This window comes from Ailuropoda melanoleuca, chromosome 12 (genome assembly GCF_002007445.2).
Source record: "Ailuropoda melanoleuca isolate Jingjing chromosome 12, ASM200744v2, whole genome shotgun sequence".
Classification (NCBI taxonomy): Eukaryota; Metazoa; Chordata; class Mammalia; order Carnivora; family Ursidae; genus Ailuropoda; species Ailuropoda melanoleuca.
Window position 1 is genome coordinate 72,310,383 of NC_048229.1, and position 16,173 is coordinate 72,326,555.

The 16,173-nt window shown below is 43.2% G+C and overlaps 1 protein-coding gene across 7 annotated transcripts in view; it reads left to right on the forward strand.

Moving 5' to 3' along the window:
* Positions 1 to 16,173, forward strand: part of WWOX (WW domain containing oxidoreductase) — a 1,195,262-nt gene that overhangs the window by 462,624 nt on the left and 716,465 nt on the right. Inside the window, exons 10-11 of one of the 7 annotated variants that reach the window (XR_004618878.1) lie at positions 1,399 to 3,434; positions 4,770 to 14,425. The exons of 4 other annotated variants lie outside the window; for them this stretch is intronic. Coding sequence is in view for 2 of the 3 variants with exons in the window: in XM_034637806.1 (XP_034493697.1) it covers positions 1,399 to 1,457; positions 3,155 to 3,224 (129 nt within the window). In the remaining variant the exon portion in view is untranslated. Of the gene's footprint in view, positions 1 to 1,398; positions 14,426 to 16,173 lie in introns of those variants that run through there. 2 more of the 7 variants (XM_034637806.1, XM_034637804.1) reach the window with 2 other exon arrangements.

The following is a 16,173-nucleotide window of genomic DNA, read 5'->3' on the forward strand; positions in this document are numbered from 1 at the left end:
GAACTAGTGAAAAAAATAAGGTCAAGGCAATGTGGGTCCCTTTGTCTCTGGATGCTGAGAACTTGAATTTCATGCCATGGGGCCTCTCCCTTACATTCCATCTTTACGTGCTATAAATAGACATTCCTGCTCCTGGCTAACTAGGATTAAGTAGTACCAAATGCTCCTCACCATTTTGAGGCCTCGCTGCTTTGAGTCATTTAGAAAGGAGGCAGAGGGGCGGGTGGGGAGGAAGTGGGCCGGAACCTGGTTTCTGCACCCAGGGAAAGAAAAACAAAACAACAAGCCAGAAACGCAGGCGGGAATGGTGATGAGCACACACTGAGGGCTTTCGCGTGTGATGCCAGGGTGGGAGCCCACGTTGGACCAAGGGGGACTTTTCAGTGCAGAGTTTTGTCCGCCTAGGTATGCTGCCTCTTCGAGGCAGGGCAATACTAATTGTTTGCATGATTGTGTGTGCAGTGGGGGAAAAGACGGGTCTTTAAAAAAAAGTGTATGGATCGCTTGGCATTTACTGTGGGTGTTGTTAAGTCTGCATTCCAGTTGCCAATATTAAATTAAGTCGTCCCCATTGCTGTTCAGTCTTACTCTGCACAAAACATACCCATCCTTTATATGCTTTTCTCCCTTCATCTTTTTTTTTTTTTTTTTTAACACACTGTACGCTGCCTGAGTCAACCATGGTAGCATTTCACCACTTCTAGCAAACCGTGGCAAGATGTGCCAGGCCCATGCTGTTGGAACACCTGGCTGAGACACCTGAGCATTTCTGTGTGACCGGGGGTGGGGAGACGACTCATTGCAATTCACAAAATGGGGGGCTCAGCTTGGGTGTCATCTTGATTATTTCTGAACAGCCTTCCAGCTGGACTAGCTTTTCGGGAACACATGTATGTTTGTGCTGCAAGCCCCAGTAATATCATTTAATCCAAAAGCTTTTTTCTACGATAAATTATTCAGGCAATGTTTTCCAAAATTGCCATTGATCAGTACAGACCCAGAGAGAGCAAGTACGGGAGCGTGTGTGCTGGGCCTGCTCAGGGTCGATATTTTCTGGCTCAAAGTAGTTCCAAAAGAGAGAATTCAAAACCGGTGTTTCTTTCTCTGGGCTGGGAGTGATGCAGGTACCACACTCAGGTTTGCTGATGTCTAGCTTGGATTAAAACCCAGCCGTGAAAGGGGAAATAAGCATAGCCTTGCTGGGGTGGGGGTGCGGGGATTTTATCCTTAGGCACTCAGCAGTGAGAATGTTGGGTGAGACACAGGGTAAGCTGAGTGCTAGTGATCCAGCTTCTCAGTTAATGCCCACGCAGTTCTGAACTTCAAACATAAATGCTCCCCCCTAGAAACAAACCTTGAGTCTTTTTTTTCTCTTTAATTTTTGGTTTTTGGTTTTAGGTTTGGTACCACGAAATGTCTCTTGGAACAGTGCCTGCCCGTTGCAGAAGAACAGACAAGTTGGTTCAGATGTCTTTGTTTGTGTAAACACTTTGGTGTTATTTGCGAAAATCGTCCAAGATGACCACGTCCCACCTGCTGGGGCCACACGTAGACACATCTGTGGGGTTTTAGATGCGAACGTGGGAGAATGGGAAGAAATGGAAAGCAGACTTCCCAGCTTTCCCTTCTCAGTGGACTCCAGCTTTTTTGCTGGCTGTCTCTCAGACAGCGGTCCTCAGCTTTGGGTCTGCATTGGAGTCACCTGGGAAATTCTTTAGACACAGTGATGCCCCAGGGTAATTAAATCCAGATCTCTGGTGGGTGAAGATGTTGTTGTTGTTTATGATTTTTACTTATTTGACTGAGTGAGAGAGAGAGAGAGAGAGAGAGAGAGAGCACAAGCAGGGGAGAGGGAGAAGCAGACTCCCCACTGAGCAGGGAGCCCGATGTGGGGCTCGATCCCAGGACCCTGGGCACATGACCTGAGCTGAAGGCAGACGCTTAACCAACTGAGCCACCCAGGCACCCCAACGATGTTGGGTTTTTTTGGGGGAATGGGAGGGAAAGACAGTGAGGGCTGAAAACTCCTGCAATCCAAAGTGCCCCCATCATCAGATTTTGGGATCTGGGGAAAGATACTTCCTTCTGGAGTTTATGTAGAAAGTTTCTGGGATTGTGAAGTTGGGTCAGATCTTCCCTCTTTGAGAAAGCGGGATTGGGATTCCAGCTTGACCCAGGGTTCTAGTGTGCTTCTCTGGAATCTGACACCATTCCCTCTACCTTCTGTCCTTTTCTTCCTTCACACAGGGACACTTTTATGCCCACTGGGGCTTTGTGGGGACTATCTGTCCCTAGCCCTCCAGTATCCTTTTTTTAACACCAGCTTTATTGACATATATTGTGCTACACATACAATTCATCCATTTAAAGTGTACAGTTTGCTATTTTTCAGTATATTCAGAGTTGTACATCCATCACCACAATTTTAGAACACTTTATTAGTCTAAGAAGATACTCTGCACCACTTTGCCATCATCCCGATTATCCCCTCCTTCATGAATCTATTTCTTGTCTCTATGGATTTGCCCATTCTGGACATTTGTCTGCATGGGATCATACACTGTGTGGTATTTCTTTCACTTAGCCCAGTGTTTTCAAGGTTTATCTGCACTGTAGCCTATAGAAGAACTTTGTTTCTTTCTATGACTGACTATTATTCCATTGTATGGATATACCACATTTTATGTATCTATTCATGAGTTGATGAACGTTTGATTTTTTTCTACTTTCTGGCTATTATGATTAATGCTGCTGTGAGCATGTGTACCCCTGAGCTTTAGGATATTACAGTGTCCTTTCATGGCATGTCTTAGCAGCATCTTATATGACATCAGGGAAGTGGCTTTGAAGTGTTTTGAGTTGAAAACAAGTCATTATTAGCAAAGCAGGCAGCTCTGGGAGAGGAGACTGGAGTACTTGGGTCACTTTTCACTCCGCACCTGCTGTATGACCTTGAACTGTTAATGGCTCAGCTTCTCAGGTGACTAGGGTTTACAGTGACAATCCCTGTCCTGGGCCTTCCTGCTTGCAGAGATAGCAAGAGGTAAGATGAGCTGCTTTCCGAGAAAGGAGGGTGCTGCTTGCCTTGATTACTGCAAGGTGTCAGTATTGTTTGTATGATTAATGAGTCCACATTTCACACGTTCCCATTTAGTGTGTTCCAGACTTCTGACAACATCGCCTTTCATGGGTTGCTGACCGTTTTTGAGATTTATGAGGCCTAACTCACAAGCGATGTGTGTCTGGATTAAGGGAACCCGAGAATCACTATTTATGTCTGACCGGAGGAAATTCCCTCTAAGCTGCTTATCAGAGGTGCATGCTGAGAGCATGATGGGAAGATGGAGTCTTCAGTCCCCTGGCAAAATCTGGAATCTGCTCTCATTCCATCTTAACTCAAGTGACAATAAGCTAACAGACCCGTAGGTCCACCTGTAAGTATCTGCTGATGGTTCCACTCTTGTAAATTTAGCTTAAAAAGTACATACGCTGCAATTCTGTTTTTTTTTCCCTCCGATACTCCAATTCTTCCGTGTGAAATTAAAATATCCCTTATCATAAAAAAAACCCCAACACTTTGATCAAGATTGTTTAAATAAACTAAATGTGCCTCTAATTTCACTAACAGCAAAGTGAGTATTTTTTATTTGAAATACTGTCAGTGAACCATATTCTTTGCATTTGCATTTGTAAAACTAAAAAAAAAAAAATTCCACATCCTTAAAAATTAGGTCTCTCTCAAAAAATAATCAGCAGGGTGCAAAGGCTTACAAATGTTTATGCATCATTTCACCACCAGGGGGCATTGTGGCTTGATTGTCCATTTAAACAGCCTGTATTCTATCAGTTTACCCAGAAAATTGAAGGCCTGGGCGTATTTCTGATTCCTTCCAGGAAGAAATCATATCTGGAAGAAAACAGATGTCGATTCTTTTTCCTCACTAGCAAACAGTAGTGTTGTCAAATTTGCTAAACTTAGCCCTTTGAAGATTAGCATGTAGTATATAATATGCATGTGCCTAACTGTATAATAAATAGTAAATCACATTTTTATGCTTTCTCTGAACTTGGAAGCTGCAAGTTATTTTTTTTTATTCCCTGGGTGTGATGAAATAAATAACATTCAAATACATTTTAAAGATGTCAGTCAGAAAAAAAAAAGTGCTTGGCATCTGTGTTTGATAGATTTCTTTTATGATTAATTCCCCTATTAAGTTTTAATGACTTTAAAGATATAAAGCGAGAAACCACAAAACTAGGCATAGTTAATAAATAACTGAAATACCAGGTGTATAGAAATGCATCTGTGGAAAAATGAAATCATATATTCTCTAGGATGTATTAGGAAATAGCTCTTTGGCAAGTCTAGAGAATAAAGTATCCCTGAAGGGGGTTGGGGGGAAGTTTAAGAATGGTGAACTGAAGAAGATTGTTTTTCTTAAAGAAAATCCTATGAGAAAGGTACTGTCTAAGATTCACATACGTAAATTAAATTATTTTATGAACAAATAGTTATCAGCAATGTAGTCGTTGTCTTGGAATGCATTCCTCCATGTCAGATTTTTAAGACTCTCTGTACACATTTTCGAGCTCTATCCACAGTTTCCTCCTAGAATTTTCTTCCTGGGCTCACATGGCACAGGGGAGCGTGCTGTGGCCTTGCTGGTTGATAAATGCCCCCAAGGACTGGCTGCTCCCCGAAGTGGGGGGAGTAGTGACAGTGGGTTAGTAACACTATCTTTTCTTTTTCCTTTCCGTGACGTGTCCAGAATTTACGAAATATGACCGGTTCATCCTCAAAATATCTCTGTGAACCGGGGAGGCTGGAAGAATGAATTCCAGTTTGCAAAGTGCGGAGGCGAGGCTGGTGAGAAGCTTGCAGGCTTGCCCCACATGCATGGAACCTCCCCATCAGAGGGCTTGCGTGCTTCTGCTCGGGGCCCTTGGTGGCCAGCACAGCTGGCTTATTTACTTTCTAGAACATCTCAACTCGAGTTCTTAAGCTGAGCAGTTTGGAAACCAAACACACATTCATTAATATGAATAATGATTGGGAAGATTTGCAGGGCTCCCAGAAAAAGAATGTGTAAATGTTATGTGGTTTTTATATATGCTTGTGTATATGTTTTTGTGCCCAAAAGGAGATAAATACTGTGTTTTATGCAATTCCTCTTTTCACTAAGGACTGTTATTGTTCCTCAATTTTTCTGAGCCCCCAAAGCACAATAGGTACCCTTAGGAATCTTCACACCAGGCAGCACCCTCCCCCCCTTAGATCTTCAAAGCTAAAGTTCTTTGAAATACACAGAACTTACTTTTGAAAGCTGCTGGCCCATCCCAAATGAATACTGAGCCCCAGCCCCTAATATGCCTGGAGTGAGAAAACAGGGAATATTGTTCTTTTCTGTTTATATTATTTCATACTGAGTTAACACACTTGCCAAGAGTCCAAGGCAGCTCCTGGCTTGACAGTGCCTTATTTAACTAGCCTAGTTTCTAGAATAGAGCCAGGGTCCCCCAGGCCCTCTCAGCAGTGCTCAGGTCACTTCTGAGCTGGAAGAGACCAAAGCAAATAAAGCAAATCCATTTCCCCATGAAAATCACCTTACTTTTTTAAGGGCTAGGACACAGATTGAGCCTGTGCAGCCAGAGAGACTGGTCCAACGCCGGATTAAACCAGATCCTCCCAGATTTTGAAGAATTGGAATGCGGGGCTGCAGAGCTCAGTGGCCTGCTTCTTGGGGGCAAGCAACCTCACCAACGAATAAGGCTTTCTGCTTGCTCCAAACTCGGGAAATTGCTGGAAAGTCTGATTAGCAAATCCCTCGCTCCCAGTCCTGGCCGTATCTCGGGGCACTCGCTAGCACACGGAGCACGTAGGCTCGGGGCTGGAAGAAACCCCAAGCATTTGGCCAGGAAGAGGCAGCTAGTTCCAGCTGGCCCAAGTGCTATGCTTTAAAAATTACCCAGATGAACTGATTTTGTATAGAGAGTGGGTGGAGAGGACTCCAGGGCCGTGGAGGAAGATTCAGCCTTTCTCTCCCTAATCACGAGCAATGTGATTTGGAGGGAGAAGCAGGGGGTTGGCTCAGCAACCCACATTTCCTTGGCTGAGCTCCAGAGGAGAGAAATGATCCAGAGGGAGGGCACGCCATATCCGGTCAGTCCCCCTTCCACTGCTGGGGCTTCTGCTGGGCATCGGGTTGGTCTGTGCCCAGAAGATAGTTGCTTGACCCAGCAGGGGCTGCCCGGAGAGGGAGGTGATGGGCCTCAAGTTTTGGAGGAGTGGCTTCAGTGGATGTCGAAAAAACTACATCAGAGACAGGAGGCATCCCTCCAAACATAACTTGGCCTCCCCACTCTCCCTGGAGACAGACAGGCCGTGTTCTCCTGGCCCAGTGCCCAAACGCGTTCTTGGCACATGCTCACATTCTGTATCGCTTTTGCCTCAGAAATGAATCTGGTCAGTGACTTAGCCACTCTTCATTTTACAATGAAGAGTAGCGCCTGTGTGCCTATGCCATTTTATTTCCTCCTGAGAGAGAGAATTAAAAATGGAGAAGGAAAGAGAGTCTGAGCATCGTCCTTCGTTCCTCCCACCCCCAGAAGATACAGCCAGAATCTCCAAACACGTGTCCACCTACCCAAATGCTGAGGAGCCATTGAGCGAGCATATGTCCCTTTCCCGCACCTGCCTCCTGCCTGGACCCTGATACCGCAGTGCCCCGGTAGTTAGGCCGCTGGAGTGTCAGCCCTGGTTCGAGGTTCTGTGTGGGTTCATATTTGTTCCTCAGGGCCTGTTTTTTGCTAAGCCCCACTTCCTTTGGGTCCAGGTGCCTTCGAACCGGTGCTGTTTTTTTAAACACTAGAGAAGCAAGATCTTTCTAGCAAGGACAACATTATCTTGAGTAAAGTGATTGACATTGATAATGCTCTTGTATTCAGCCAACAGAGAGTAAAGGAAGAAAAGAGCACCAGGATATATGGACGAGAGACAACATGAGTGATTTCTGTGTGTTGACTGTCTTTTTAAAGACAAGATTAACAGTAATATATAAATAAATAAATTTGTGTGTGTGTGTGTATGTAGTTTTCATTTTTTATTTTTTTCTGGCCAAACAGCATAGATTGCACATTCGAAATGTAAATCGTGCCTGGAAACATCGATGTTTATTTTAAGCAACTGACTCTCAGGGATAAGAAATAAAAAGGAAAAAAAGGAAACAAACAAACCATGTTACTGACAAGTGGTAGGATATTCTATTTTATATCTCACAGATATTTTACAGCTCTGGCATTTCTAGGGAACACTTTGGAATACTTCTAGTCCAGTTTGTCCATAAAAAACCGTCTGTGTTCTTATGTTTTGAAAATACATGCAGAGAAGCCCACAGCATGTTGTACTAGGTATCTTATGCTTGAGGACGCAGCGCACCAGCAATGTCACTCACGTACCATCCCCACCCCCCAGCACCCTTTGAGAAATGTCTTGGTGCTGCCCCCAGCCAAATCAGCACTGGGCTTCCTGATATATGCAATACCACTGTTTGGGACACGTTTGAATTATAATGCTGTAGGGGGAGAACGCCTTCTGGCTGCTCTGTTGGCTGCTGATGCTGCTCCCCGATGCCCAGGCAGCAGAGCTGTCTCCGCCGTATGTCCCGGCGCCTCACCTCGCTTAATACGACATGGGGGACCCTCTGAGGTCTCACCTGTTTAGACGAAACAAAATGACAGGGCCCTGTAACTGCAGGGTGCAGCTAATTACTCTGTGGAGCAGGGTTGGCTAACTTGCCATGACATCAGGGAGTCTGTATGTTTTCCAGGCTGTACACCCACCCTAGCTTTTATGTCTCCAATCAGTTTCTGCTGCAGAAACAACAAGATTCCTAGCATAATAATGTTGCTTGTCTCTCTTAAGTACTGCGAAGCTGGCCCTGCCCTCCGTGTCCTAGGAGCAGAAGACAAGCCGGTGGTCCCAGGGAAGGAGGTAGAAAGCAGAGCATGGATGCTGGGAGGGAGTCGGCAGACACGGGTCGCACTGCACAGCAGCTGCTGTGGACCTGGGTCCACAGGGCTGGTCCCCCGGCTGCGGTTCCCTGGTCAGAAGGGGCGAGTGCCGTTCCCACCATCTCCTTTGTCTCTGTCAGACCTACCCGCTCTTCAGGAGCGCAGATATTTAATTATCTGCTGCTGTTACATCTCGATCATGGATCTCCCGACTGTGTTCAAAAGTATCTCCCTCCCTGAGAGAACAAGAAGAGGCTTTCGCTGGCAGGATCTCTTCTGACAGGGTGTGCATGCGTGTGCAGTCATGCCTGCATGCTTGTGCCCGCTTGGCACCATTTCCAGTGTGCAGTGAAGCCCTCCCCTCATGTTGACCTAGGGCTCAGCCGTGCACTGGAGCTGGTAGAAATTTCGTGACCCAGTTATTAAACACGGACACTGTTAAACCTTAAATTATATAAACTTACTATTAAGTTATATTCCAAACAAAGTTATTAAATACTCAAAGCTTACTACTTCTTGGTCATTTTGCTACCTTTGATTCTATCTGTGCTCTCGAGGTCATTGCGATCTGTTGTATCTGTATGGTGGGAATACTCTAGAATGGAATGCACCTGCACGACTCTCCCCCAGCCCTGCACTCAGTGTCTTCCCCAGGGTAGCTTGAAAGCAGCTGTGGTCGGGAGGGATTTACACCACAGAAACAGGCAAAAACTACAAGTCAAGGCTTCATTGTTTTGTTCCCGATTGTCTTGGCTTAAGAAAGTAATCGCAATGTTAATAATGCATTTTACCTTGAAGAGTACCCTGTCTGTGGTCATCACATGATGAATATTATTTTTTAAGTGAGGATATATTCCTTCCGTATATTAAAAAACCTGTTATCCAGTTCAGCAAAGAAGTTGCTGATGCTCTTGCAGAATGAGTACAGTTCCAGGTATGTCTCTCTTGATTGTTTCCCTTTCATCTTATGGGATAACTTAAAAATACCAACCAATATTTCCATCAGACTTCACTTACTCATCACCTGCAAGTTGTCTGTGGATACAAGAGTTCGGCCAAAATCCACGAAAGCATTGGGTGAGAGTCGGTTGGCTCTGTGGCATTTGTCATAAAGAATATTGTGCATTTTTACTTGCAGATTTGGCGCTGACATCCTTTCTATCAGTAAACTTCATAATAAACGAATGCGCATGTATTTATGTGCCCATTTTCATTTTTTGGAGAGCAGGTTGTTAAGTGTTTACCAGAATACTGGTTTGCTTTTGTCGGCTGCTCATTGCTGAGAACATGTGAGGAGTCGTCGAGATGGCACATGTAGACACGCCTGCCCTGGTGCCTGGCACAGAGCCACCAAGACGGCCTTTTCCTTCGGCATTGTCTGCCCCCCTGTCACCATCGGAGGGGGCAAGATGATGTTTACCAGTGCAGCATGTCCAATGGCAAACTCTCCCCGGCGAAATGGGCTGCTCAGCGTGCTTGGTGAAAACTGCACGTCGGTATTCCCAGGATGTTAATTTTCAGGGAGCAAAGATATTTCATGGCTAGCAAGTTGCAGGTGCTCCTCTTTATTTTGATATTTGCGTCTCTTCCCGCAGCCTGTACAAAAATCGAGAGGAGGCAGGCGATGGTTATCGTTAGCATAGAGATGGCTAGTCATCCCCACACCCACTCCCAACACAAGCACGTCTCCAGATACAATCATGGGCTGCGTCTGTCCCTTAAATCAAGCCTTTTAGCCTAGTTTCCAGGGACGCCTTCTGCCCAGACACCCTGACCCTTCAACAAGGATTTGGAATCTTGAGAGATCCGAACGATGCTCACCAGAAACACCCACCTGCACACAGACAGGGAAGAAGCTGGCGGCTGGTGTGCTGAGGGGAGCGACCCAGACACACTGCAGCCATGTTGACTTGGAAGGTCACTTGTACTTCCCAGAGCCGGCGCTCCATCCCCCCAGGCTTGTGGCCTAAGAGGTGCCCTGGCCCATCAAAGGAAATGGCTTCAGGGTGATCACAGTCTCTCCCCACTTACACACCCTCATCCATTTCTTGTTATTCTAGTTGAGTACTGCATTCAGACAGAGGTTGCCAATAAAGTTTATCGTAGGAGCAAAGTGTCAATATCTGTAGTACCCCCCACCTAGGGTGCTTGTAATTAAAATGCCACAGATAGTCTGGGAGAGGCATGAAAATTTGATGGCAAATTGATTTCAGGTTCATCTTGAAATTTGTCCTCAGCTGGACTCGATACTCCTGGCAGGCGTGGGATGGCTTTTGTCAGGAGGGTCTGCTAGGATGAGACAGAAATGTCTTGATCTGAATATTAAATACAGCATGCTGTTTATGACAGATTATTCGTTTAGTGCTAAAACACACAGCTACTTCTCTTGACACATTCTTCTCCACTGAATGTGGAAGATGGGATTGCATAGACCCACTTTGCATATGAAAAGAAGTTGCATAAAAATTTGCTGGGCACAAAATATAAAGAGTTTTAGAAACACTGGCTTCAAATGCAGGGTATTCTATCCAATATTCTAAACTTAGAAATGCTACTTGCATCTAATTTAAGAAAGCTAGAAAAATAATGGTAATCAAGATAGTGTAATCAACTATCATGGCCTTATAGTGTTTCCTCAGAATAGTGTGTTACAGAAAAGGGGGAAAAAGCCATATAAGTGAAAAAAAAAATCCCAATATTTAATATAATAAATTGCTGGTTCCTGTAAACTTGCATTTATGCATCACATTATAAAAGCCATTATCCTTATGTGTTGTTCATGCAGAAATGCACTGTGATGATAATATAATTTTAAAAGTATATTCGTTTTCAGAATTTAATTTGCAAAAGGTTTGAGGGAAAAATAACATTGAGTTTTGAGTGTTTTTAATTTAAAAAATGTGTTGTTTAGTTGAATTAAGCCTGTTCAGGAAAACCCATTTCATAATCTGAAATTATTTATTTGGCAATTAATTGTATTTACCTTAGAATTCAAAGCATGATTAGAAGTGGGATTTAAAAGAGCAGTACTCGAGTGGAGTGCATTCATTCATTCATACAGCAAATGTGTGGTGAGTCCCCTGCAGTGTTTAACACAAGCCCAGGTGAGAAGAGATTTTTAGGTGGGACTTCAGTGAGACCCACATCCCAGGCTATCATGTCACTATTGTGTGTGTGGCGTATAATTAATTTTTGAAACACTGGACTAGCGTTGTGAAAATCTGCCCCAACTAGCCTGAAAATAAATGAAGGATATTGTGTCATTCCTATTGAAGTGAAATTTTAAAACGAAAACAGAAGCAGTTCCCTTCGCCTCCCAATGTAACTGCTCATTTGGAATCACTTGCTGGAAGAGTCTAGATCTGCATGTTGCTCAGTGTTAGATCTCAGGCAGTCACAAGTAGTAAGGCCCATCAGCAGAAAGAGCCCAGCATATGCTCTCCGGTCATCAGAGTCGCTCCTTTGCACATTCAGGAGATATTTATGGATCTTTCATTAGGACAGTTTTTATGGCCCAAGATTAAAAGTCGAAGTTAAATAATAAAAGTAATGAAGATGTGCCTTTGGGGGGTCCAGCTGGTGTGTGTTTCCACCCGTTTGTCAAGGCCCTGTGAATTTTGATGATGGCATTAAACACAAAAAAACCCCACCCCAAAACAGAAAGGGTGCCCCCATTGGTTTTTGAAAGGGGACAGAGTAGGAACGAACAACTTAATAAAATAACTTATACTCCAGAGATGCTAATTTATATCTCCTCTGTAAGTACGAGGCTGTTCTTTTCCAACATGGAATTAATTTGTGGCTCCTTTAACATTCTCAAGAAATACTGTGGGTAACATTTGATAAAAGATTTAATTGTTTGGTCATAGCACCTAAATGTCAAGATAGAGCATCTTCAGCTGTAATAAGTAACTTTCTGAGAGAAGCAGTCAGTAGAAAATAATGCTTCTTGAGGCTCGTCCAGGTTTGTTTTAGATTCTCAAATATATCTTATTGTGAGGTGGTTCCTTTCAGCCAGAGAGCTTGGTTCAAATTCAAAATAAAGTTTCACTGTATGGTGAATCAGTGATCTAGCAGAAGTAAAATATAGTATAGCTTGGCCTCGCACTGATCGTCTAAGAGTTCCACTGATGGTTATAGATGCCCAGAGGGAGTGAGAAAAAGAAGAATTTTGTGGTCAAAACTGTTTCAGAAATGCAGTACTTATCAGAGCCTTTTAAATGCAAATGTGTTTTTTACCTCTCTAAGAAGGGGAAAGAAGAAAAGTATTTTCCAAACTTATATCATGACCACTTATCACCCCCTTTTTTATTTTATATTTTATGGGACAGGCTTAAATGGAACACACAGGGGATAGATGATTTTTTTTTTTTCCCAAACACATTACCACTTAGCTTCTACTTTTCTTTTTTCCCCGTGATCATTTTGTGGGATCAGCCTCTTTGGAACATTTTGCCAGAAAACTTGCTTTACACACAGGAGTCTATTTTAAGTCCCCGTTCACAGGGTATTGTGAAGATGAATCAGATGACACATTTTTCCCCCTGTATTTTTTAAAAAAATTTTGTAAATGGAATGACTCGCAGTCATCCAGCCTATGACATCACTAAAGCATTTATCAAGACTTTTCTCTATTTACAGGTATCAGACAAAAAGCGTACCTTTCAGGAATAGCAAGCTAGCTTACGCTGTATTCTAAAAGGAACTGGTTTCAGTATCTTTACTACTGCACTTGCTTTGACTCTCTTCTTTAGTAATTAGATAATTATGTATAATTAGCACATTAATTACGTGCAGCAGCTGCAGTCATGTGTGTGTGCGCGCACAACTGCTCAGAAGCAGCTTGTGAGTTCACTATGAGACCTGGGAAGGGTTTCTCCTTGACGTGTTTTCACTAGTTTTTCCCAAACGTGGAGGTGAAGAGCAGTGCGGTGAACTAGGAAGTAACAAGGTTGAAATGATGCTAATCTACTCCTGGCCACCCCGGTAAACGTAGAGAAGGTGTCTTCACTTCCCTCTGGGGCTCTCAGCGCTGCTAAGCCCGTCCTTGCCGGGGAGCGTGTGCACCAGGGGACTGCCTGGCCCGGGGACAGAGCGCCAGCGTTTTCTGCATCGTATCTGGGCAGAAGGCTTGTTATATATCATTAAATGGAATGAGTGGTTTGAAAAACAACATGTATAGGATGGTTTCCTTGTTATATACAAATACGGGCACAGAAAATGGATTTACACAAATAATATTACTATAAGTTTGCTGCCTGCCTCATCTCCCTTTCCTCGACAAATATTGATGGGATATCGATTTCGTGCCACTCACCGTGCTGGTGCTGAAAATACAGCACATGACAAAGATGGCCATTGTTTGTGTTCCGGGACTTAGAGGCAATTTTGTCATTTAAAAAAAAAAATTTCCTGTAGTTGACTACTTCCTGAAATGAATTTGTCACTTTTATAATTAGAAAGAAAACCCCTCAAATTGTGTGGAAAGTTTAAGGTGTTATAATTTCATCAAAAGCATAAGGCTAGGTACATAGTAGGAGCTCAATAAACACTTGTTGAATTCAGTGCCATTATATTTGCATTTGAAAGCAACACTGACATTAAACACCAGTTCTTTATATATCTGTATCTATATCTGTGTGTCTTAATGATTTATTTGGCCTATCGTTTGTTTCTCTGGAAGTACCCCCAGGGAGTGATAGCCTGTGGACTTCACCTAAAGACCTCAGTTGACACCACGCAGGCTCCATTTACCCATCTCTGGCCAGACTGCACAGTGTGCAGGCGAGACGGAAGGCTTCCATGCGCCTGGTCACATCATGGTGTCTCCCCAGCTCCCCTCCCATCTCCCTGCACCTCCTGCCAGCACACCTGCCAGGCTCCTCCGTGCCACACCACGCCTGCACGCTCAGCTCTGCAGCACTAGAGTCTTCTGTCAGGGTGGCTTTGCAGAGAGCAAAGCGTCCTCTTCCAAGAAAGCCAGCACATTCAATTAAGGGAAAAAAAAGAGAAAAGAAAAGAAAAAAAGAATAAAACTCCCAATATTGGCATTCTGGCAAAGTAAAAGGACTACTGATAGTGAACCAGCAGGAAATTCAGAAAAATTTTGCTTTGATAGATTTCTCTCTTTCTTCCCCTTTCTCCCTCTCTCTTTCTCCCTCCCTCTACCTTCCCCCCTCCTTTACTGCCCCCTCTTTTATTAATTTTTTTTTTACAAATTAAATGATACCATGTGCTTACCACATTCAGTGAAACCATGCAAATGAATAGCAAGAAACAAAATTCATGACATCCCCCTTTCTTCCTGCAGTCCCCAAGCTGTCCCCACAGCCCACTGACCATGGCTAACAGCCCACCAGGAGCCCCTGACCCCTTTCTCTAAGCTCTTCCATCCATAAAGGGACATCTGTAGCAAACGTAGGGAAGGTTTTCTATTAGCCTTTACACGAGTGCTTCCTTGTTTATGCACCGCGTACTGCTCCTTGCTTATCTCCCTGGCCAATACATCATGGATGTCCCTCCAGGTCAGTAGATAAAGAGCTAACTCATTTCTTCTAATAGCTGCATAATATTCCGTAGTGTGGATAGTCCATGATTTATTGCAATTGTACTTCCATCTATTTTACATTCTCACGTTCATAGCTTTCTGGACATTTGGAAGCATTTTAGAAAATTGACATCATCTCTGTAGATGTGCGCTCTCAGATTCCCTCTAGAATGTCTGGATGTGGAGACCGTCTGCACGCTTGGCTCATATGTGCACTTGTGTTCCCCAAACGTCATTCTCCGTTGTGCTGTCTCCACATGTCACCTCCCCAGATTCCTCCGTGCCCTTCCTCCACGCCTGCAGAATTTATATTTTTTTGCACAGGCAAAAGTCCAGCCAAAAGAATCCTTATTTAGCATAATTTAAACATGAGGGTTTTCTAATGCTACTTCCATTTAAATAATTCAAAAATCCGTTGCAAGGTGTCTGAATGCTCTGGGAAGAGAGCTGTTAATGGATACATCATCGAGGCTGAAGACAAACTCTGTTCTTCTGTCTGCAGTTGAGTAGTGTAAGGAAAAGATCAAGATTAGCATTGTCAGGATTGGTGTTATGTCATCCGAGTTATCTGCTTGCTCCTTTCTGGAGGCATGGTTCTGATTTATGAGAAATTATTTTCACCCCTCTTTAGAAATGGTGAATTTTGAGTGGTTTTAATTTTAATTGCATTATTTGTTTGCTTTATGTATTGTTAAAAGTTTTATGAAAAAGTCCTACATGCGTTTCTTATTTATGAAATCAGGGCAACCATCCTTCAAATCTGAAGCAGAGATCTCGGAATATTAAAAACTTGGACTGCATTTATAGCAGCATGAATGATTCTTCTGAAATTGACATATCAAGGAGCTTCTCATCTATTATTAAATTACCCTTTCCTCAAACAAAATATTTATCAGATGTAACTTGATACCCAAATTCCTTTACTTGCTTAACTAGAAGCTATCACACACACACACACACACACACACACCTCTTTTTATCTTGTATTCTTGGTTTCCTACTGTATTTTAACATTTTAAGCATCCACAGAAAAGTAATAGAATGAGCAATAGAAAATCGCCAGATTTGAAATTATTTCCAGCTATGTTTAAATATGAATGTCTTGTTCGACTCTTAGCATATGTATTTATGGCTGTGTGATATCATTATGTCATCGTAATGAATGTCTGCTGAATTATGTGGGATTCAACGGGGGATACAAATGGATTTGAATTCTGTAACTGTCATGCTGTGGTCCAAAGAGGATGGAAACTGAAATATCCCCCTGCATTAACACATCTGTCAAACGTCCTCAGCACTCTGTGTGATTCTTGTCTGTTGGAAGTGGAGGTGGGGCGGCTGGAGACGCCTGTGCACTGACTACATGTTATAACAGGTGTTAAAAGGCAAACACAAGTCATGTTATGGTTCTGCTTAATTTGCTTGGGGTTTACTTTACTTTGGATTAAGAACATTGTTGTGTAGCTATTTTTGTTTCCCTTCTTGTTCTGAATGCCTAACTTTATTTATTTATTTATTTATTTTTAAACAGCCAGGTTTTTTTTTTTTTAAAGATTTTATTTATTTATTTGGCAGAGATAGAGACAGCCAGCGAGAGAGGGAACACAAGCAGGGGG